At 39.2% G+C, this 24946-nt stretch overlaps 1 protein-coding gene across 5 annotated transcripts in view; it reads left to right on the top strand.

Annotated features, from left to right (window-relative positions):
• Positions 1–24946, top strand: part of COBLL1 (cordon-bleu WH2 repeat protein like 1) — a 192066-nt gene that overhangs the window by 134181 nt on the left and 32939 nt on the right. For all 5 annotated transcript variants that reach the window (XM_056110356.1, XM_056110360.1, XM_056110358.1 and 2 more), the window contains 2 exons: positions 3620–3717; positions 3832–4068. In XM_056110356.1, coding sequence (XP_055966331.1) covers positions 3620–3717; positions 3832–4068 — 335 coding nt within the window. The remainder of the gene's footprint in view (positions 1–3619; positions 3718–3831; positions 4069–24946) is intronic.

Here is a 24946-nt window from a genome sequence, read left to right as displayed (position 1 = left end):
GCCAGCTTTCGGTAGTCTCAGGCCGTTTCCCCACTCCAGGGAGGTCGATGGCGATGGTCAGGTGAAGGAATGAAACGAGGGCTAAGCTGGTTGGTCTTAGCAGTAGTTTATTACATGCAAGAAATGTATGTCATGGAAACCTCAGGAGTCCTCAAGCACGTGCTCCTTTGTTCTGTCAGCTTTTGTCCTCAGCCCCATCTTCCCAGGTTCTCAAATGCACGCACCTGTCCCCCCAGAGAGCCCTGAAATCTCCCTTATATAGATCATAGTACCTCTAAAGGGCTCAATATAGTGATGTCATCAAAAGGAGTTACAGAAAAAACATTGAGGTGGCAAACCATACATTGTTTCTTTACATCCACCTTGTTTCTTTACATCCCTGGCAAACCATACATTGTTTCTTTACATCCATATTGTTTCTTTACATCCTGGCCTCACCTTTTACAAGCTATAAGCACTTGGATTAGCACATCAAAGACCAGTCTGCTAGAGTTTAGAATCTACATCTCCAAGATCAGCCTGCCTGGAGCCAGGCATCTACATCTCCAAGATCAGGCCTGGTTTAGCACCTGGGATCTGCATACCTAAGACCAGCTAGGTTCCTGTGAGATAAGGGAAACTGAGTCAGTATACTGAAATCATTTACTGAAGGCAGTTTGAAGGGGAGAAAGGTTCAGTCTCATCTGAGCTAGTCAGGACACCCAGGAAAACTGCTTCTAGGACAGATTCTCATTTAGCAGATCAACCCACCCAAGAACAGATTTCCCTGGATGTGTTTCTCCTCTCCTTGTCCGACCAACATATAAGCATACCTAATATAAATCATTTTGTATGGACACAGTAAGAAATACTTTAAGCTTATAGAATTGCTCTCCCAGGGCCATCTCAATCTCAGACTGCAGTGCTCAGGCCAGATGTCTTTCCTACCCCTAGCAGCAGGGTCCTAGTCTCATCGTTACTTTTAGATCATGACAGCATTTGCCTATGATCAAACCTGTAGTTAAGAATCGTGGCACCTTGGCCTGGCCCATCACGATGACAGGGTAGCACATAACTTACCGGTTTGCCCTGGTTCCATCCAGTCCCACGTCGGGACCCTGCCCTTGCGGTGTTAGGAAGTGAGGGCAACTGAGGCTTAAGTTGAGAAAGCAGATGCCTGGGAGTGAATAATATTCAAAGCCAATTAAGTCCTAAGTTACAAAGCATAATATTAATTGTCTTCCTGTATTTATAAAAAAAAGGACATTGCATTAAACTATTAAAAAGACATAAGGAGAGGAGAAAGTCGATAGTAACTTACAGTACAAGTTCAGTGTCCTAGAAGGATGAGACCTTACAAATTGGTTGGGGAAGAGAGCATAGAAGTGGTTACAGACAAACAAAGTAATGGGAGTGACTCGGGAGCACTGTGATGGATGCAACCTGATAAACCTAAGCTCCTCGTACTCCAACAATAATTAAGTGGCATCCTGTGGTTTCACATAATGTTTATATGTCCCCTATTTCCTATATTATATTTCATAATATAAAATTGTGATTAAATATAAAAACTATTTGGGTGAAATAGTTTTATCAAGAGTACTTCGTCGATGGTACAGTGTATTTCTGTAAGCAGAATATTACACATTTTAATATTAACCATCTACCACCATTTCCTATATCAGCTAATTTGGAGTTCAACAATGGTCAATTTCAGACATCCCTCCAATTGTTAGTTATTTCTGAAAACTGTTTTCTATGTGATGTAAGTAGACATTACATAAGTTAAAAAAAAATGCAAGGAAAGTGGGATTTCTTTTTCTTCATCAATTTTAAAAACAATGGATTGGCTCCTTAGCTATGCACAGATGTGAAAATAACCATAAGTTGTTTACTGGGGGTATGGTATCATTATGAATCCATTTAATTAAATGTTTTATTTTATTGAATTATTCTTATGATGTCTAGCTTTTCTTTGTCTTTTGCCAGTATAGACTATTTTAGGTCTCGAGCCATTGTGTGTGTGCATGTATGTATGTAATGTTGTTATTTACTTTCCCTTTTGTGGTTATTGTCTTTGTTGCTGTAATGCCTGGTCACCATACTCTTGGTTGCAGTGCTCACACTTTTGATTACATTGCTTCAGGGTTTTGCCCAGTTTGGTTGTGGTGTGTGACAGCTGCAATGCTTTGGGGATTGCATACACTAGGTTGTGGTGCTTACATAATTGGCTGCATTGTGCTGGGGTTCACACCTGTTATGGTTCTGGACATAATGTTGGCAGTGCTGGATCACACTCAGTATTTGGTACAGTGCTGGGGACTAAATCATGGCCTCACACATGAAAGGCAGACTCTGCACCTCTGAGTTACCACACTCCTGGACCCAGGATCCTGAGTTCCTTTTTTTCTTTTTTCTGAGTTTTAGGATCACACCTGGTGGCACTTAGTGCTATTTTCTGCCTTGGTGCTTGGGTGTCATTCCCAGTAGTGCTCAGAGTGCCATATGAAGCAGGGGATTGAAATGGGCCTCCTGCATGCAAAACTTAAGTTTAGCATGTGGAGCTTTATCTCTAGTTCCTTTAAAACCAGTGTGGTCAACTTTGATAACCTTTTAAATAGCCCAGTCAAGTTTGATACCCTTCTCTCTGATATGAGGAGATTGTAAAGGCTTATCTTGTACATTTATTGATACCAACAAACCATTATTAAGTTGCCACCATTCCTTTCAGTGGAGATGGTACAGCAAAGGCAATCCATGTGAGGCTGGCACAACAAGCTACTGTATTTGTCATTGTTTGGATCTCCTGGTTGGTTGACACTAGGATGTAGTTTTTAAAAAAGGAAATAATACACATACAGCCTTAAGAATTGACATACTTTCTGTGGTCCAAGACGTGGTTTTTCAGTATGGGCACCAGTGACATTGGGTCTGAGTAATTCTTTGCAGTTGGGGCTCATCTTATGTGCTGCCTCATGCTTGGTGGCATCAGTGTCAGTTGTGCACTCTCCTTACCTCATGCCAGTCATCAGAGGCCTGCAGTCCCCACACAGTGTCAAATGCCTTTGGTAGGGGTGTCATAATTGGTTTTCTCTTCTAAAGCCCTTGAATTAAAAAAACATTGCCTATGATATTTTAGCAAAATACTGTTTTATAACGAGTCATGTAATAGAGAACAAGATATTTGGTGGTGATAGTTAAGCTCTGGGAAAAATTAGAATATAAAAAGTAACAAACTGAGTAGTAGTAAATTTGTATCTCATTCAATACAAAGTATTCTTTTATACTTTTGAAATTATGATAATTGTGTAGAGAACATAGACAATGGGTCACCAAAAATTAAATTTGAGTCCTAGCTAGCTAGCTAGCTCTGCTATTACCTGATTGTTGACCCTGAATAGCAATATTAATTTCTTTAAGATTTCGTTTTCTATGCTGAAAATAGAATATTTAATTTTGTTTTCTCATTGATTTTGACTATTAAATAAGATATAATCTGCCTAGGAGAGTGCTTTTCTCAGTAGACCAGAGTCAATAACTTTTATCATTAGATAATTTAAATGGCAAATAAAAGAAGGAAATATTGGAAATGAACATACAACATCATGTATAAAAGTTAAGGTATTATCTTCTATTTTAGAGTCCTGCCAATTGCCACAAAATCTAGACATTATGAAGGAGAAAGAAAATAAAGGTTTCTTCAGCTTTTTTCAACGCAGTAAGAAAAAGCGAGAACAAGTAAGTTTTTCTTATATAGCTTCTTCTAAGATTGAGTTTTCACATTCATTTTTTTGGTGTGTGTCTTTTAATCTACAAATTACATAAAGATTTTACCTTTCCATTCTTTATTAGACTGCAAGTGCTCCTGCAACCCCTCTAATAAGTAAGCACCGACCGGCATTTACAAGGTCAAATACCATTTCCAAACCGTATGTTTCAAACACTCTGCCATCGGATGTGCCCAAGAAGAGACGGGCTCCATTACCTCCAATGTCTGGGTCTCAGAGTGCACCCCAGGACCTTGCCCATATCCAGGAGAGACCAGATCCCTGTGTAATGAAATCCATGAGTGTGGACGAAACAAATAAGGTATGAACATTTTTTTCATTTTATGTTTTTAGGGTGAAACAGGGGAATTTCTTTTATGTTTTAAGATAGGAGAGGGGGATGGCAATTGCCCTACCTGCACAATCTTTCTGGCCCCCAAAGAACTCTCTAAGTGAACCTTTCTTAGTACTTTTTATTGTTGTTGTTGTTGTTGTTATTTGGTTTGGGGGCTATATCCAATGGTACTCAGGGTTTACTGCTGGCTCTGCACTCAGGGATCACTTCTGTTGAGCTCAAGGGACTAGATGGGGTGGGGAACCAGTTATTGAACTTAGGTTGTCTACACTCAAGACAAACACCACTGTACTATCGCTCCAGCCCCTCTTAGTACTTATTTAGAAAATTACCTATTAAATTTTCTTATTTCTGTTAATATTTTCCTTTCGTTTAGGCTCTGGGAGATAGTAAAGGATGTAAGTAGACTTACGTGCTTTTCATGTGGCTAACCGTGATTTGAATTCCTGAAACCGTATTTGGTTCCTTGAGCAACACTAGGGATCACTCCTAAGCCAGTCGGGAGTAGCTCCTGAATATAATCAGGTGTGGTACCAGCCCCTGCTCCCCCTAGCACCACACACACACACACACACACACACACACACACACGCACACGCACACACACACGCGCACCCTACAGTCTCTTGTTTTGGAGGCCAGTAGATAGTATAGGTATTAAGGTGCATACCTTGCAGGCAGCTGTCCCTGGTTCGGTCCCTGGTACTGGCCCTCCTGAGCATCAGCATGGGTGGCCTTTATGGTCCCCACCCACTACTGGGGTGGCTCTGGAGGTCCCTGCACTGCAGGGCCTTAGCATCCCCACATCCTCAGCATTGAACTACTGTCCTGACTGGCAAGAATCACTGGGAGTGGCTTCTGGGCCCCCTGAGCAATGCTAAAATTATTTTCTTTTTTTAGCAGCCTGACTTGTGGCTCAGTGGTGAAGCACCTTCTATACATGAGATCTGGGTTCGGTCCCTGATGACCCCTTTTCTCTCACACACCCACCCTCCAACCAGGCCTAAGAGCTTCTTTTGTCTGGTATTAAATATCTTCTTTTGTGGTATTAAATATCATGTTTTAAGTCAGGAAGATAGCTATATTTGCAAATGATAGAATTACTGACTGACAATTTAAGGGTAACTGCTATATAGAAAAACTGCTGTATAGAAAAAACAGAAAAAACTATAGAAAAACTGCTGTATAGAAAAAAATAGAAAAAAAGTCATAAGAGAGGACATTCTCAGATTCTGTCTTAAGATATGTACAGGAGAGCCTTGGTCAGCTAGAGAAACCTTATTCAAAGATGTGGGAAGATCATGAAGACTATGGTGTTCCTGAACAGAAACAGGAGACAGACTTTGAAACTGAGTGATACTAGCAGGAGCCTAGTCAGGATCCCCTAAGAGTTCATTTTTGGCCAGAATTCTTTTACTTTTCTTCTTAGTAAATCGTAAAAGAGTGTATCATTCTTAGGATTGTTTTGCAATCTTAGTTTTCATGAAACTCTCTTATAACAGTATAAATTCTTATGCTCTTGAGTAGCTAACAGAGTCAGATTTTTCCTTTATGCAGCAATAAATCTTAATCACTGCTTACAAACCTTTGTTCCAGCTGTGCTTATCCAATCTTTTCTAGTAAATGTCCTTTGTGAGTGGCTCCTGAGGAAGTCTGTATTGTCTTTCAAATGAACTCTGCCTTGATACACTAGGCCATGCTTCCAGTGACCTCACCAAATGCTATTTCTTTGGATTTTTCACTCTCCACTCCATGACGAGTTGATACCCACGCGTTAAGTAATTTCTTTCTCATATGTTGCCTTTGGCAAACTGGAAATCTTTATACAATTTTTTAATCATTTTTTCTTTGATCTGGACATCTGTTTAGTTCTTTGATGTATTGCTCAGTAGGACTTGCGGTTGTTTTCCCCTTGAGAGCTTAAAGAACCACTTTAAAATTCTTTATTGCAAAATTTCTCATAATCAAGCCATGGTATGCTTGATTCATACTCCCTGTGGCATATTTGATATGTTTGTATGTGTACACATGTATGGGTACATGCTCTGTGAATTCATACTTTCTTGGGCATCTGCATTTATTTTCCTAGCATTGGGGCCATATTTGGAACAATAGATCTTCCTTGTCTTCATATTTTCCTCTTCTTGTAGCTCAGCTCTCTTCTATTTTCATCACTTCCTTTACCCATTTTCTAAATGCAGAGCAATGTGAAGTCATATTCTTAACTTATATTTACTATATTCTGTGAGATGAAACCTACTTTTTTTTAATTGAATCACCATGAGATACAGTCACAAGCTTCCATGCTTGAGTTTCAGTCACACAATGATCAACACCCATCCCTCTACCAGTGCTCATTCTCTACTACCAGTGTCTGCAGTATACCCCCCCCTTTCCCACCCTCCCCCTGCCTCCATGGCAGGCAATTTCCCCATACTCTCTCTACTTTTGGACATTGTGGTTTGCAATACAGATCCAGAAATTATCACGTTTGGTCTTTAATCTACTTTCAGCACACAACTCCCATCCTGAAAGATCCCTCCAACCATCATTGTCTTAGTAATCCCTTCTTTATTACAGCTGCCTTCTCCCCAGCTCATGAGATGAGCTTTCAACTATGGGACAATCGTCCTGGCCCTTGTGTCTACTGTTCTTGGGTGTCAGTCTCATATTATGTCATTTTGTATTCTACAAATGAGTGCAGTCCTATATGTTTGTCTCTTTCTTCTGACTTATTTCACTTAGCATGATACTCTCCATTCCATCCACTTATAAGCAACTTTCATGACTTCATCTCTCCTATGGGCTGGAGCGATAGCACAGCGGGTGGGCGTTTGCCTTGCACATGGATGACCCGGGTTCGATTCTTCCACCCTTCTCGGAGAGCCCAGCTAGCTACCTAGAGTGTCCCGCTTGCACAGCAGAGCCGGGCAAGCTCCCTGTGGCATATTTGATATGCCAAAAACAGTAACAACAAATCTCACAATGGAGATGTTACTGGTGCCTGCTTGAGCAAATCGATGAACAACAGGAGGACAGTGCTACAGTGCATCTCTCCTAACAGCTACATAGTATTTCATTGTGTAGATGTACCAAAGTTTCTTTAACCAGTTGTCTGTTCTCCTGCACTCCAGTTATTTCTAGATTCTTTCTATTGTGAACAGTGCTGCAATGAACATATAGATACAGATGTCATTTCTACTGTGCTTTTTTATACCCTCAGGATATATTACCAGAAGTGGTATTGCGGGGTCATATTTCCAGTTTTTGAAGGAACGTCCATATTGAAACTTCCACTTTTTATTGAAATATTAACCTGGTGTTATGATTTTGTTTTCTTCTTGTAGTTGTTTATTTTCTGGGACCACACTCAGTTTTCTGCTCTGAGTTTACTTCTAGTATTATGCTTGGGGTCCACTTCCAGCTCAACTTGCTGGTTTGAATGGAGGTTTGAATTTGCCAACCTACCTCCCAAGTACAGGCTCTAGGCCTAACCCTCACTACTTGTGAATATAACCTTATCTAGCAACACAGATTTTGCAGATGTAATAATGTAAAGGATCTAGAAATGATGCTATCCTCAATATGGATGTCCTGAGGAGACACACAGCCAGAGAGACAGGAAAAGACCATGCACTGACAACACAGACTTGGAGTTATGTAGTACAACAGGTCGTAGAATATCAGGAGCCATTTGACATCAGAAGAAATAAGGAAGAATCTTCTACTGGTGCCTTCACGGGCTATGGCCCATTAGTGTCTCAGATTTCTGGATACAGAACTGTGTAAGATAAATTTTCATTGTGTTAGGTCAGTTAATATAATTTGCTGTGACAATCCTTGGAAATGAATATATCAACTATGCAGAACCAGTATTTTCCATTTATCAGTTGAATTCATCACTTTTTGATGACTACATGACATTAGTTTGATTTAAAATCACTTTTTTCAAGTGCCAGACTAAAAGTTTAAGATTATCTTTGATTTTTTTCCTTTCTCCTCCCATGCTCCTCCTGTGATCAATTCTACATTCAGTCACCCTTCATGTCATTTCATCCTCTCTGAACCAATGTTATGCATAGAGAAAGAAAGGGTAGAGAAGGAGAAAACAGTATTTAATTTAGCTACTCACTGCCTCAGAGTATGGGCTAGAAAAATAGCTCAACAGGCTGGAGTGCATGCTTTGGAGGCCCAAGTTCAATCCCCAGTACCACATGATCTCTTGAGCACTGCTAGAGGCAATCTCCAACCACCAAGCCAGATGTAACCACTGATAGGCACCCAATGCCATCCAAAAACCAAAGAAAGTTGTCACATATATGTTCTGTAATTGTCACTTCTCTGTTAAGAAACTGGGTATCCAAAATCTACATTCTGACTACGATTTTAGGGAGTGAAGTTCTGCATTATTTTGTTGTTGTTGTTTTCAAAATTATTGTGGTATAATGCACACACAAAATTTGTAAACTTTTCAAACTTTGCATCATGGTGATTAGATTGATATACACTGTGAAAGAATTGTCACCATCTACTTAATTGTAGTTCTCTCCTCCTCCTCCTCCTCCTCCTCCTCCTCCTCCTCCTCCTCCTCCTCTTCCTCTTCCTCCTCCTTCTCCCTTCTCCTTTTCATCCTCTTCTCTATTCTTTTTTGGTGGGTGAGGGTGGTGAGAACATTTGAGTTTCATTTTCAACACATTTCAGTGTTGCATACAGTATCACCCACTCTACTACATTGCATTAGATCTTTATATATAATTCTTTTCTTTTTCCTTTTCTTTTCCTTTTTCTTTTTCCTTTTATTTTTATTTATTTTTTTTTCTTTCTTTTTAAAGGTAATACCTAGAGGTGCTTGGAGGCTACTTTCAGTATAGTGCTTAGGGGTCACTCCTAGTGTTGCTGACAGGCACCATGTGGTGTCAGGGATCAGCTCAGACATCCCACATACAAAGTCAGCTTAATTCTCTCTCCAGCCATAATACTGTCATTTTATCATATGATCAGTGAAAGTTTATACCTTTTTACCAACTTCTCCCTGTAGCTTTCTAGTCCATGAGAACCTTTCTATTCTCTATGGGTTCACCTTTTGTTAAATTCTACATGTAAATAATATTACGCAGTATTTGTCTGCTCTTCCTGGCTTCTCATAGTGTAATTCCCTTAAGGTCTATCTGGATTTTTATAAATGGCAGGATTTTCTCATTAGTAATATTCCATTGTGTATGTATGTATAAATAAATACATGTTTCATATGCACATATATCTTCTTTATCCATTAATCTATTTGTAAATACTGTTGCTAGTTATACTGCATTAAACATGGGTATACAGATATTTGTACATTATTCTTTTTTTATGTCCTTTGGTATCGAATACACAATGGATAGCTTACCAGGCTCTTCCGTGCGGGCGGAATACTCTCGGTAGCTTGCCAGTCTTTCCGAGAGGGGTAGAGGCTTTTGGGGCGACCTCTAATCGCCCTCGTAGGTGTTACCATATTTGAAACCTATGAAATATGGTACGGCAATTCCGGAAGATGGGTATTCAGTGTCTTATGAGGCGCAGCTTCGTGGCCGCGCGGGTCCGGAAAGCGTCCTGGAGTGTGGCGGCGGCTGGGTAGTGGAGGTAGTAGGCTGGGTTGTGTATTCGATATGCCAAAACCAGTAACTACAACTGGTCTCATTCACCTGACCCTGAAAGCTTCACCAACATGGCAACACTTAGAAGGATGAGAAAGGAGAGGCCGATAAAATCTCAAGGCCGAACTAGGCTGCCACAACGAAGAAAGACAAAAATGATCATCTGTACTTTCAATGCACGTATGCTAGCATCAGCTGCATCCATCGAGGACCTGATGGTACAAGCACGAATGATCAAGTACGACATCATTGGTCTGACCGAGACAAGAAGGCACGAATCTCACCATGCCGTTTTCGACACTGGAGAAGAATTGTTCCTCGGAACATGCCATAAAAGAGGTGTTGGAGGCGCCGGTGTCCTTGTCAACACAAACTTGGCCTTGAGCATTGATTCATTTGAGTGCCTAACAACCCGAATCGGAAGTTTACATTTGAATAGATGTGGCTCACTGCCGGCAGTTTCTGTCTTCGTTGTCTATGCACCAACATCTCATTATGATGAAAGAGAAATCGAGAAGTTCTACATGGAGTTGGAGAAGTTCTATAAAGAAGACCACACCTTCTACAAGATCATTGTGGGTGATTTTAATGCCAAGATAGGACCGAGAAGATCAGCTGAAGAACTTCACATCGGGACCCATGGCCTACAATGGAACGAACAGGGTGAGAGATTGTCTGAGTTCATCATGTCAGCCAAGACCATCCATGGTAACTCACAGTTCCAGAAGGCAGAATCTAAACGTTGGACATGGGAGTCTCCTGGTGGACGATTCCACAACGAAATAGACCACATCATATTCAATCGACAGTTTTACGTGAGCGATGTCGCTGTTGTTCCAAAATTCCGAACGGGATTGGACCACCGTCTCCTTCGTGTAAAATTCTACTTCACAGAGCGGGAAGAAAGGCCTGCAAAGTTTAAAAAAGAGAACTCCCAGAACGACCACCAACTGGGTGCTCTTTGGCACTATTGCGGCAACATGGGAAGATGCCATTGTTGACAACATTGAGGAGGAATACAATCGACTGGTTTAGCACCTCCATGAATGTGCGAGGAACACCAAGAGCGAGATAGCCACAAAAAAACGCCTGTCTTCGAAAACTCTTGAGCTTATTCGCCAGCGTGGCATGGAGCATGCCTTAGGCAACCGCAAGCTAACATCAGAGCTCGTGAAGTAGTGCAGAGATGTGATCAAGGAAGACCTCAAAGAGAGAAGAGCAGAAGTGCTGGTAGATACGGCAGAAGCCGGGAAAAGTATTCATAACGCCCGCCTGTCCTTTGCCAACTACAAGACCAAGATGACTGTACTCCAACGTCCTGATAGATCCATCACATCCTCCAGAAAGACAATGGAGAAGATTATCCATGACATCTACTCAAATCTCTTAGATAGCCATGTCCACTTGCCGAAATACCAAATTCCACGGGATGGATATGTCGTTCCCAACATTCTCCCTTCCGAAATCCGACACGCCATTTTGTCAGTAAAGAAACAAACAGCGCCCGGCCTAGACAAGGTCAGACCTGAACACCTGAAGAACCTGCCATCAGTACTCATCAATACACTGGCTCGGCTCTTCACACACTACCTGTCTGAATGCAAGGTTTCGTCCCAGTGGAAAACCGGCAGGACCGTACTACTGTTCAAGAAGGGAGACATCCATGACATTGGCAACTATCGCCTTATCTGCCTATTGTCTGTCATCTACAAGTTGTTCACTCGAGTCATCCTAAATAGGATTGGCAGAACACTAGATGGAGGACAACCACGCGAGCAAGCCGGGTTCCGCAAAGGATTCAGCAACATCGACCATATCCACACGATAACCAAGCTCATTGAGGTTTCTCGGGAGTTCAAGATGCCGCGCTGTTTAACGTTCATTGATTTAAAGAAGGCCTTTGATTCTGTTGAGATGGAAGCGGTCATTGAAGCCCTAGCCAATCAGGGCATTCAAGCCCAATACATCAAGATCCTCCATGAGCTGTATTGCGGATTCACTACCAGGATCTCACCATTCTATAAAGAAGTAATCATTGATGTCAAGAGAGGGGTTCGGCAGAGTGATACAATTTCACCGAAACTCTTCAGTGCCACCCTCGAGAAATCATGCGACGACTGGAATGGGAAGGAATGGGAGTGAAGATAGATGGTCTGCAACTACACCACCTCCGCTTTGCTGATGACATTGTTTTAATAACACCAAACATCAGCCAAGCGGCACAAATGCTGGCCGACTTTGACCGTGAGTGTGGAAAGGTAGGACTACAGCTGAATCTTACGAAGACAATGTTTATGAGAAACAGCCTCGTTCCTGATGCCCCATTCGCTCTCAACGGAACGACCATCTCTGAATGCAACAGCTATGTGTACCTAGGTCGAGAAGTCAACATGACAAATGACCTGGCATCCGAGCTGCGCAAGAGGAAGAGAGCGGCTTGGAACGCCTTCAAGTACGTCGAAGAAATAGCTAAAAGGACGAAGAACCTCTGGATCTGGGCACATCTCTTTGATTCCACTGTTCTTCCTGCATTAACATATGCTTCAGAGACCTGGGCCCTACGCAAACAGGATGAGAACGCTATTCAGGTCTCCCAAAGAAGAATTGAAAGAGCCATGCTTGGAGTATCACGCTTGACTCAAATGAGAGAAAGAATCCGGAGTTCCGACATCCATCGACGATCAAGAATCAGGGACGCTGTCTCATTTGCCAAGGTGTCAAAAATCAGATGGGCTGGTCACGTAATGAGATTTAAAGATGACTGCTGGACTAGAGCTGTTACTGATTGGATTCCACGGGATGTCAAAAGACCGCGTGGCCGCCCACCTACCAGATGGTCAGACTTCTTCGTCAAGATCATGAACGATCGATTTGAGACTCTTCATGTTCCCAGAGCGAATAGATGCCATTGGGCTACACTAGCACGTGACAGGGACAAATGGAGATGTTACTGGCGCCCGCTTGAGCAAATCAACGACTAACGGGAAGTTAAGTGATTAAGTGACGTCCTTTGGTTATATCTCCAGAAGTAAAATAACTGAATTTTGTGGTACTTCTATTTGTAATTATATGAGTAGCTGCCTTAGCATTTTCCTTTGTGAATGCACCGATTCACAAATTCATCAACAGAGCACACAAATTCCCTTTGCTCCATATAATCTCCAACAGCTATTTCTTGATTTTTTAATGATTTCCATTTTATAGAAGTAAAAGGAGATTTTACTGTGATGTTAATTTGCACTTCCCCAATAATTAGTGATATTTAGCACCTTTTCATGTACTGCTAACCATCTTTGTGTCTTATTTTAAAAAATTATTAAATTTCTCTGTCTTTGTGGGAAGGGGGGGGGGGTGTTGAGGCATACCCAGCAATGCTCATTTGCTGCTCTCTGCTTCTCCAGCCTTGCTTAAGGAGCCATGAGGAATTGGGAATTATTCTGGGGTCACCTCCATGCAAGGCAATCACTTTTTTTTTTTTTTTAGTTTTTATTAGTGAAACACTGTGAGGCACAGTTGTAGACTTATACATTTCCATGCTTAGGTTTCAGTTATACAATATCGAGTACTCATCTCTCCAGCAGTGCCCATTCTCCACCACCAATGATCCCAGTAAGCCTCCCACCCCAGACCCCATCCCCTCCACCCCATCCCCTCCTACCCCACCCTGCCTATGTGGCAGGGCATTCCCCTTTGTTCTCTTTCTTTTAGGTGGGCTGGAGTGACAGCACAGTGGTGGGGTGTTTGTCTTGCTTGCGACTGACCCAGCTGACCCAGGTTCAATTCCTCCACCCCTCTTGGAGAGCCTGCCAAGCTACTGAGAGTGTCTCGCCCACGCAGCAAAACGTGGCAAGCTCCCTGTGATGTATTGGATATGCCAAGCACAGTAACAACAAGTCTCACAATGGAGTCGTTACTGGGCCCTCTCGAGCAAATCGATGAAAAACGGGAGAATAGTGCTACAGTGCTTTCTTTTAGGTAGTTGTGGTTTGCAATAGAGGTATTGAGCGGCCATCATGTTTGGTCTATACTTTCAGCATGGATGTTCCATAGCAACTGGATCCTCCAAACACCGTTTATTTGGTGTTCCCTTCTTTATTTGAGCTGCCTTTTTCCCTAACATGTGCTGCCGGCTTCCAAGCCATGGAGCAAACCTCAACTGTTCCCGGGTGTTCATCTCCCATTCTGTTACATCATATTCCACAGATGAGTGCAGTCTTTCTATGTCTGTCCCTCTCTTTCTGAGTCATTTCACTACGCATGATACTTTCCATGTAGACCACTTGTATGCAAATTTCATGACTTCATCTTTTCTAACAGCTGCATTGTGTAGATGTACCAGAGTTTCGTTAACCAGTCATCTGATCTCAGACACTCAGGTTTTTTCCAGATTTTGGCTATTGTGAACAGTGCAACAATGAATAAAATACAAGTACAGATGTCATTTAGATTGTACTTTTTTGCCTCTACAGGATATATTCCCAGGAATCGTATTGCTGGGTCAAATGGGAGCTGAATTTCTAATTTTTTGAGAATCGTTCATACTGTTTTCCAAAAGGGCTGACCCAGTCGGCATTTCCACCAGTAGTGAAGGAGAGTCCCTTTCTCCCCACATCCATGTCAACACCAGTTGCTTTTGTTCTTTTGGATGTGGGCTAGTCTCTGTGGTGTGAGATGATATCTCATTGTTGTTTTGATCTGCAATTCCCTGATGATTAGTATTTCAGAGCATTTTATCATGTGCCTTTTAGCCATTCGGATTTCTTCATTGAGAAAGTTTCTGTTCATTTCGTTGCCCCATTTTTTGATGGGGTTGGATCTTTTCTTCTTGTGGAGTTCAACCAGTGCCTTTATATCCTTGATATCAGCTCCTTATCAGATGGGTATCGGATGAATATCCTTTCCCATTCTGTAGATTGTCTTTGTATCATGGTCACTGTTTGTTTTGAGATGCAGAAGCTTTTTCGTTTAAGGTAGGCCCATTTATTTATCACTGTTTTCACTTGCTTGGCCAGTGGCTTGTTATCTTTGAAGATACCTTTAGCTTCAATGTCTTCAATGTCCCTTATGGATTTGGGTTTGATGTTGAGGTCTTTAATCCATTTTGATCTGACTTTTGTGCATGGTGTTAGGTCGAGGTCTAATCCCACATTTTTGCAAGTGGCTGTCCAGTTATGCCAGCACCATTTGTTAAAGAGGCTTTTCTTACTCCACTTCACATTTCTTGCTCCCTTGTCAAAGATTAGATGTTCATATATTTGGGGTTGTGTGTAAGGATAATCCACTCTATTCCATTGGTCTGTGACTCTTCCTTTGTGCAAGTACCATGCTGTTTTAATTGTTACTGCTTTGCAGTAGAGTTTGAAGTTGGGGAGGGTGATGCCTCCCATCTCCTTTTTCTTAAGAATTTCTTTGGCTATTTGTGGGGATTTGTTGTTCCATATGAATTTCAGGAGTGTTTAATCCATTTCTTTGAAGAATATCATGGGTATAATTATAGGGATCACATTAAATTTGTACAATGCTTTGGGGAGTATTGCCATTTTGACGGTGTTAATTCTCCCAATCCATGAGTGGGAGATATGTTTCCATTTCCTCGTGTCCTCTTTTATTTCTTGCAGTAGTGTTTTGTAGTTTTCTTTGTACAGGTCCTTTATCTCCTTAGTAAAGCTGATTTCGAGGTACTTTATTTTCTGGGTCATGATTGTGAACAGGATTGCTTTTTTCATGTCATTTTCCTCTGTCTCATTATTTGTGTATAGGAAAACCATGGACTTTTGGGTGTTGATTTTGTATCCTACGACTTTACTGCACAAGTCTATTGTTTCTAGGAGTTTCTTGGTAGAGAATTTAGGGTTCTCTAGGTATAGTGTCCTATCATCTGCGAATAATGAGAGCTTAATTTCTTCCTTTTCTATCTGGATGCCCTTAATTCTTTTTTTTTAGAACAAAATATTTTATTTGATTATTCTCTTGATCAACTGGTTGTGAAATTCTGCAAATTTTACGAGTGCTTTCATTATTTCTTCCTTTAAAGTGCTATAGACCAAGTTAATCTTTTCTCAGTTCATCTGCTTCATTATCTGAAAAAAAATTCTCTCCAGATTTAAATATCTTAAGACTCTTCTTCAAAATAACTATGCCTCTAATTCCTTATTTTTTGTGTGGTCTTAACTCTAACCTAGTAAGTTTAGCTCATTACTAGTTGGTGAAAATTCCATACAGTCAAGTAAAATTAGAATGTGTGCAAGATATCATATTTTTCCGAGAACATATGTTATGTTCAATATATTTCATCCTACCTTTTTTGGTATCAAAAATGTAGTTTCAATAGTATTTGATTATATTTTCAAATAGTATTAGAATATATTTTCAGTATATTAAAAGTGTATGTTCTTTATCATTTTATAAAGGGACCCCTCCTTTTAAAGCAAGAATAATCCATTTTACCAAATATAGTATAATATAGGATAAACTGGCAATTCTTTGAAAACAAGTATTAGGATTACAGTTTAAAGCATACAGTGTTTGAAGTTATTAATATATAACTTTAACCATAACTTCTGAACATGTAACAGTATATGCAATAAAATGCCAGTCATCCCAGATAAGACTTTAAGTATTTCTGTAAATTTCAGAAGTATCTGTATTACTTAAGTAGTGTTTATATTTGCTTTTGTAGTAATTGACCCAGGTATTGCTTAGCAATATAATATATATATGTATATATGAATAATGATAACATTTATGGGGCATTTTCTTTGCTTTTGGGCCACATCTGGAGGTGTTTGGGGTTTACTACTGGCTCTGTGCTCAGGGATTACTTCTAGTGGGACCCAAGTGACCATTTGAGGTACTGCGGATCGAAAGCTGGCTTGGGTGCATGCACAGCAGTCATCTTACCCACTGTACTATATCACTCTGGCCCCAGTGCTTATGGTATTGATGTACAGAGTTTCTCCAGCTCACCTCCACCATAGTGACCAACACCCTCCACCACTGTCCTTTGCCATTTCTAGTCTCACTTTTCTTTCCCACTGCCTACTGCGTAGTAACCTCAGTTTTGTAGTCTTACCAGAGCTTTTTTCTTAAGTTTTACAAAATAGGCAAAATTTTCACAAAGTTTTATTAAAACCTTAAGGGCTAACAATATATAACTAGTGTATACTACATAATGACTGTAAATAAAACTGATCTGTAAATTGAAATTCTGCCTATAGCCAGATAAAGGTATTCAGGAAATTCAGCAAAGCTTATAAATTTATGAGTGGATTTGGTTTATTGTGCTGTTTGCCTGTTTTGAATTTAAATCATTGACAGTTATTACCATTTAGTTTATATGAGGTTTCCAGGGGGCTAGATAAGAGAAGATACAAAAGGTGGATGGAGACCTATAGACTAGTGGAGAGATTGTGGCACTTTGGTGGCAGATATGGTGTAACAACTAAACTTTTGAAGAAGTGTGAAAAAGTACTCCTGAAATACACAATAATGTAAACCCTTATTACCTCATTGTAAAGTGAGTCTTGAATCTTAAATTTTAAAGGCACCATTTTTTATGATTGGGGAACTGGAAAAATAACTAAGACAAAAATTGCATCATAATAATTTCAGTTCTAAAAATTTTTTATGCACTCATCCTATCATTTTTATTGGTTTTGGATACAAATAAGCCACAAGGGCGCACTGTTTAACAAAACTACAGCAATCTGCTTTTTTTCATGTTTTTCACCAAGGCCTCCTCTCATAAAGAAAATATTGAAAATAGTTGCATCATTCTAGAAATAGAAAATACCATGTCTCTGGGTGAAGTAACAAAATTCCAATCAGCAAGCTAAATAACAATAAAATAGGACAAAGTGATTTATAACTAAACATTTTATTCAACTTGAGCTTTAATTTTAATGTGTTTTAAAGTCATTATTGATACTGTGTTTGCTTAGACAGGCTTCCTGGTAAATTATTGTATCTGTAGTTTGAAACACTTTTTGTGAACCACATCTCTTATAATTTTGGCTACTTGTATTTAATAATTTGCTTCTTTCTTCTAAGTCATTTCCTAATAATGATGAATTAAAGTTAAGGTGTTTGGGAAGTGAATTTGTTGCTTAAACTGAAAATATTCACATAAAGGCTGTTGATTTTCTTAGCTGATTTTGGCAGTCAACTGTGCATTTTCTAATGGATGAATATCCAAGTTAGTAAAATAAATTATCTTTAGGGAGAACATTTGTGCATCTAAAACTCTTATTTGAACAAAGGATATATTTTAAAGACAATATAGTGCACTATCATTGCTATGGTGTTCTTTTCATGTCCCTAAATTTATTTGTAGTCTTTCACATTCAAGCTTTGTGTTATTTTCCATGTGAAAGTGAATATACTGTCTTCTGTAGATAGGCTCATTTGAACAGAAGCTTTGGAATTAGAAATTTACTAGAATTTTTCTTGGTACTCATTTGTTTTGGTTTTGTGTTATATTCAGTAGTGCTTAGGTGCTAATCCTTGTTTGATACTGAGATTGTGGAAAGCCATAATATACCAGCTATTGAAGCCAGGTCTCCCTAATGCAAAGCATGCACCTAGCCCTTTGAACTTTCTCTCTGTCTTCCTTCTTGCCTTTTGGACACTCAGTGAATGTGATTTCCCTAATAATTTGAAATGCCAGTTGTACATTGACGTATGTTACAGTGGGCTCATGTTATTATAGGAAACTTATCACACTAATACTGCATGAAGTATGTAATTATTTATAATAATGTTATTATATTTATCTACAATAAGATTGTCACATTGGAACTAGAAAAGTGAGGTAAGAAGCTTGCTTGTCTTGCAAATAGCCAATCCTTATTTGAATCTTCAGGTACCACATACAGTCCCTGAGTACCAACAGGAGTCGCATCTGAGCACAGAGCCAGGAATAGCCCCTGAACATTGATGGATGTGGGTGGACCTCCACCACACCCAAGTCTGCCCCTAACTTTTTTTTTCCCCCCTCAAAATGGCAGAAGGGCAAAAGTCAGAAATACAATAACATTAACCTAAATTGAACATAACCTCAAATTCCTGAATTTAAATTGAAAAGTTTAATTTCTGGTACCGTATCTACGGACCACTTATCAGTGCGAATAAAATGAATAAAAGTTAATAAAATCAGTGACCAAAGGATATCTTAGTGTTATTAACCGGTTAGGTACTTACTCTTATTTTACCTTCAAATAAGACATATAAGAGTTAGAGACAAGTGGAAAATCTTGGCCCATAGGGTTCCCAAAACCTTTGTAATATGATAATACACCAGTTTATTCTTACATATTTGATGTGACTTTCCCACTTGGAGTTATATGTGCATACAACAGCAAGCAGCTTTTTCCAGGCTAACAGGATGGCATTTCACTTTCTGTAGGATATTGGCTTTTGGCTGGAAAAAGAGTTAAGGAATGAGCTTGATTGGATATTTCATTTGGTTTCATTTTACATTCTGCTGCTGACAAGCACTCACATATTGAGAAATTGAAATACTTTGCCATCTAGTATTATGCAAGTGAAATCTAATACCTAGAATGTTATTTTTTAGCAACTGATTTAATTGGTTTTTTACAAATGTTTCATCTTTTACCCAGTTTTATCCTTTAATTTTTATTGTGGGTTTCAAGCAGATAGGATAAATTGCTACATGTTTGTGAAATGTACAAGTCTATAGTTGGTCCTAATTTCACTTAATGTATTTTAGTTGTTTCATGAAGTCATTGAGATTTTAATGGAGCATATAGTTTAATTTTTATGAAATATATCTTAGGTTGTTTTCTCCATATTATCCTATAACCCTTGATTAGTCACTCAACTCTCCACTTGCATTTTTTATATAGAGTGGACCACACACAGACTTCTACAATTGCCTAGAAACAGTGGTTGCCATGGCATTTTCAGTTTGATATACGGAATACAGCTGTCTGTACTTCCAAAAATATGACTTGTTTCATTCAGTAGAGAAACATACTAGCACAATATAATATTTAATCTGCTTTTCTTTTTAAGTCTTTCCCAGATACAAGGTATACTTTGTCATTGTAGTTTCATCAGGTCTTCAAAGGATCATAATCACAATAGCAACAGTGAAGCCAGTGTTTGTGTACTACTTCCTAATGTTCCAAAGATGGTTCTGAGCACATCATTTACTTAATGCTCACAAAAATGCTCTGTGTCTTTTCTTTTTCGAGTTTTTCCAGCTTTACCTCTGAGCTAAGTGTAAATAATTAAGCTCATAATAAAGTCGTTAAAGGGACCAAAGAAATAGTGCATAGAGACTAAGACACTTGCCTTGCCTGCAGCCACCCTATCCTGGGCATGCACCTCTGGGAGCAACAGTGAAGCACAGAGCTGGGTAGAGGCCCCAAACATCTCGTAGGATTCCAAAGCCAAACACCCTCAAAATATAATAAGCACACTGAAAGGAGCCAAAAAATAGTATGAGAAAGAAAGTGTTCGCCTTAGATGCATTCAGGCAGTCCCACTTCCAACCTCGACACTGCGTGTTTCCCCAAGCACTGTCAGGGGTCACTCCTGAGCAGAGTCAGGAATAGCTCTTGAGTACCACTGGATGTGGCCCAACAACCACTGTCCTCTTCCCAAAAGTTGTTAAACCTTAGAGCAGCGGAAAATTTGTAGATCTAATACGGATGTATTCAAAAATTATTTCTCTTCCAAGTTGTACACTGAATTAACAAATAGCATTGAAAATTGTTGGTGTTAAGAATCTTATTTTACAAGTTCTTATCCTATCAAGCTTATTCAACTTCTCTAGTACTGTGACACCTGTGATCTCATAAGAGATGCCTTCTAGTAATCAGCATGTGTTAACTCAGTTAATCTCTAGATATTTGGTATTCTCCAGCTAACCCCAGACACCCGTTCTCCTGATCACCGTGACTACGGAGAGCTAAATGTAAATAAGTAAGCTCATGATAAAGTGGTTAAAGGAACCAAAAAGATATTCTATAGTTGCCACCATTCTCCTACTTACTGCTACTTTTGTTTTGTTTTCTTTCTTTTGTTTTGGGGGCCATACCACATGGGGTGCTAGGAATTGCACCTGGGTCAGTTACCTGCAAGGTAAACACCTTACCTTCTGTACTGTCACTCTTACCCCAATTATTGCTATTTTTAGCATCTGAAATGTACCATTAATGGTCTTATTGTTAGGCATTAAAAAGTGTTATAAATCAGAAATTAGCACATGTAAAACCTGACTTTATACTATCTCAAAATATTGTAGAACAGGTGAATAAAAACACAAATTGTCTGAGAAAGAGCAGTGGTATAATACTTATATTTTTTTCTGGTCTGCATGGAAATGGGTTAGAAAATAAATATATTGTGATAGAAATCCTAACTTCTTAACTAAGAGATAAACTGAGACCTGCTAATGTATTTATTTCAGTCTATTTGTCTTCTAAATTAAACAAGCCATTATTTTATAGTTGTTTGGGGACATACAGAGAGTGCTTAGAGCTTAGTCCTCCCTCTATGCTCAAGGGTCTCTCCTTATGAGTTCAGGAGACCATATGAGGTGCCAAGGATCAAACCCAGGTTAACTGCATACAAGACAAATGCCTAAACCACTGTACTATCTATCTGTTCTGATGTAACTTAATATAACTCTTAATATAGCTTAAACATGCTAAAACTTTCAGTGCAAACAATGAGAATTTTAAAACACGTTTATATAGATAAAAAGAAAGTAAAATAGATGGAGATGTAGCTCAGTGGTAGGGTACTTGCTGTGCGCAAGGCATTGTGGGGAAGGGGAAAGGAAGGAACAGAGGGAGGGAGGAAGGAAAAAAGGAAATATTAAGTTACAGAACCATAGAGATAGTCACGGAATAACAGCATTTGCTGGCATGCATAAATCTGACCCTGGTTTGATCCAGATGTCACATGGTCCCTTGAACATTGCTGGGTACTGCACAACCCGTAGCGCTGCCATATAGTTCTGGAGGCCCCTGTGCATTACAGGAGTAGACCAGGTGATTCCCAGCACTACAGGGCCCAAGCAGCATCACATCCTCAAGACCCTAGAATTGAACTGCTGACCAAGTTGGCTACAAATCGCTAGAAAGGTCCTCCGGGCTTTGAGATACACTTAGGAGCTCATGTCGTCCAACAATAAGGAAGTAAATAAGTAAATAGTTTGTGTAAAAGATTTGACACCAAAATTATAGTGGATGTCCTGCATTTTTTGAAATTTACAGTAATTTTTCCCACCAGTGTGTGCATTGTTTGTATCATATTGAGATTATATTAATTTTATGATAAATGATGCAATGGACTATTGCTTAAAATATTTCTTTCTAGATTTTCCTGTTATAAAAACTAAATCTAATACCTCAATCTTTTGTATTATGTTCTACATAATAATTAAGTTTAAGAAAACTAACTTATAGTCTATCTTGTAATATTATTTAGAAAGAGTCTAAGAATTTAAAAAGGTTGAGATTGGAGGGATAGTAAAGGAGTTGAAGCATTTACCTGACCCACAATTGACTCCCATTTTATCTGACACCATATATGGTCCTCCAGACATCGATAGGAGTGATCACTGAGCACAGAACCAGTAGTAAATCCTTATGTGGCTCCCAAGCAAATAAACACAAAAGGAATTTAAACAGTTAAGTGTAACATTCATATGAAAATTCAGTAATTAAGATATAATTTATTAGAGGAAACTAATGTCACTTTTAAAATATTTAATATTTTATTAGACAATTCATTAAGAGTAGAAAGATGTGCTTCTGTATCCTAAGAATATATATAATATTTATATATAATTATATATTACATTTTAATGTATATGGCATATACTATAAAAACATCTTTGTGCCAGTTTTCAAAGCCAGAGCTTTATTGTACATGTGAAAAATGTGCTCTACCACTCTCCCAGGCACATATATCTATATTTTAAGGCATTTTTAAGGGATTTCTTAGGGTCTTTAATCCCTCCCCTATCCATATCTGTAAGTCATATATTTTAAAACAAAGTTGTTAATAACAAACCCAAATATATATTTATAGTTTAGGCGATTTTATTTTGGTTTGCTTTTGTGGTGCCTTGGGTTGAACCCAAGTCTCTGTGAAAAACATGCACTTTACATCCTTATAGGAAAATCAAAACAGCACTGAGATATTATCTCATTTAAATAGAATGTCACATATCCAAAAGTCTGGAATCAGCCAGTGTTGGTGGGGTTATCATTCACTGCTGGGAATGTCGTCTGCTATGTGTGAAAATCTTATTGGAAACAGAAATGCTTCCCCAAACCTTGAAGAAACATTTGTCAATTCTATTAAGCTTTTGTTCCATTAGTTTGAATGCTTTCTTTATTTTGTTCTGCATGTACTGCCGTATAAGCCCTGCACGCTAACCAGTGATGCCACTGGAGCTCCAATTTTCCTTATTTTGTATATGTATTCTTTGAACTCTTTTATCAAGAGTATACTGATTTCACTGATCCACAGCTTATGATTCAGTCAGTGATCTAATAACTAGTAGAGGCCCAATAGTCATGTCTATTGAAAAATCATTCAATTCTGTTTTCTTTGCCTAATGTATTTCCATTTTTTATTGATGGATTCTGATCTGGATTTAAGTTCTGACCTAATTCTGTCTATCATGATTTTACTTGACCTTTCATCTTTATTAGGATATTATGTTTCTTAGGACAGCATTGTTCTCTTCATACACTGCAAAACTTAGTGATGTGCATTCTTGTTGTAGGTACTCTTTTCCTCTTTTCACTAATTGACTAATTACAGATGGACTTAGTGAGGTTTTTTGTTTTTTTTTTTTTTTTTTTTTTGCTTTTTGGGTCACACCCAACATTGCAAAGGGGTTACGCCTGGCTCATGCACTCAGGAATTACTCCTGGCAGTGCTCAGGGGACCATATAGGATGCTGGGAATTGTACCCGGGTTGGCTGCATGCAAGGCAAACACTCTACCCGCTGTGCTATCGCTCCAGCCCTCAGGACTTAGTGAGTTTAACTAAAGAAAATAATAGAAAGTCTCTAATCATTAACCCAGCATTTTCCTCCTATTAAGCAGAAACCTTGTTTTAACAAACCATTTTGACTTAGGGAAAAAAATCAATCTCAACTTGGTTTTAAAATTTCAATTATTCCAAAGTTTCTTTAACCAGTCATCTGTTGTTGGGCACTCATGTTTTTTCTGGATTCTGGCTATTGTAAAGAGTGCTGCAATGAACAAACAAGTGCAGATGTCACTTCGACTATACTTTTTTGCCTCTCAGGGATATATTCCCAGGAGTGGTATTGCTGGGTCAAGTGGGAGCTCAATTTCTAATTTTTTGAGAATTGTCTATAATGTTTTCCAAAAGGGCTGACCCAGTCGGCATTCCCACCAGCAGTGAAGGAAGGTCCCTTTCTCGCCACATCCACGCCAGCATCGGTTGCTTTTGTTCTTTTGGATGTGGGCCAGTCTCTGTGGTGTGAGATGATATCTCGTTGTTTTAATCTGCATCTCCCTGATGGTTAATGATGTAGAGCATTTTCTCATATACCTTTTAGCTATTTGGATTTCTTCTTCGAGAAAGTTTCTGTTCATTTCATTGCCCCATTTTTTGATGGGGTTGGATGTTTTATTCTTGTGGAATTCAACCAGTACCCTGTATATCCTTGATATCAACCCCTTGTCGGATGTGTATTCGGCGAATATCCTTTCCCATTCTGTAGACTGTCTTTGTATTTTGGTCACTGTTTCTTTTTAGGTGCAGAAGCTTCATGGTGTTTCACTAATAAAAAATTTTTAAAAATTAAAATAAATAAAAATATTTTCATACTTAAAAAAATTAAAAATAAAATAAAATTTCAATTGTAAGTTGACTATAAGAAAACTGTGGTGTTCAAATAAAGGGTGTTTGGAGGATCCTCCCAGGAGGGGAGATGCATGTCGAAAGTAGACTATGGACTGAACATGTTTGCCACTCAATGCCTCTTTTGCAGACCACAACACCCAAAAGGAGAGACAGAACACAGGGGATTGCCCTGCCACAGAGGCAGGGGGAATGAGGGGATGGGGGTGGGGGGGATATTATCCATGGTGGTGGAAAATGGGCACTGGTGGAGGGATGGGTATCTGATCATTGTATAATCAAACCCAAGCACAAAAAATTGTAAATCTACAACTGTACCTCATGG

Source organism: Sorex fumeus, unplaced genomic scaffold (genome assembly GCF_029834395.1).
Source record: "Sorex fumeus unplaced genomic scaffold, SorFum_2.1 ptg000009l, whole genome shotgun sequence".
Classification (NCBI taxonomy): Eukaryota; Metazoa; Chordata; class Mammalia; order Eulipotyphla; family Soricidae; genus Sorex; species Sorex fumeus.
Note: the sequence above shows the minus strand (reverse complement) of the source record. Positions and strands in the feature narration are given on the sequence as shown.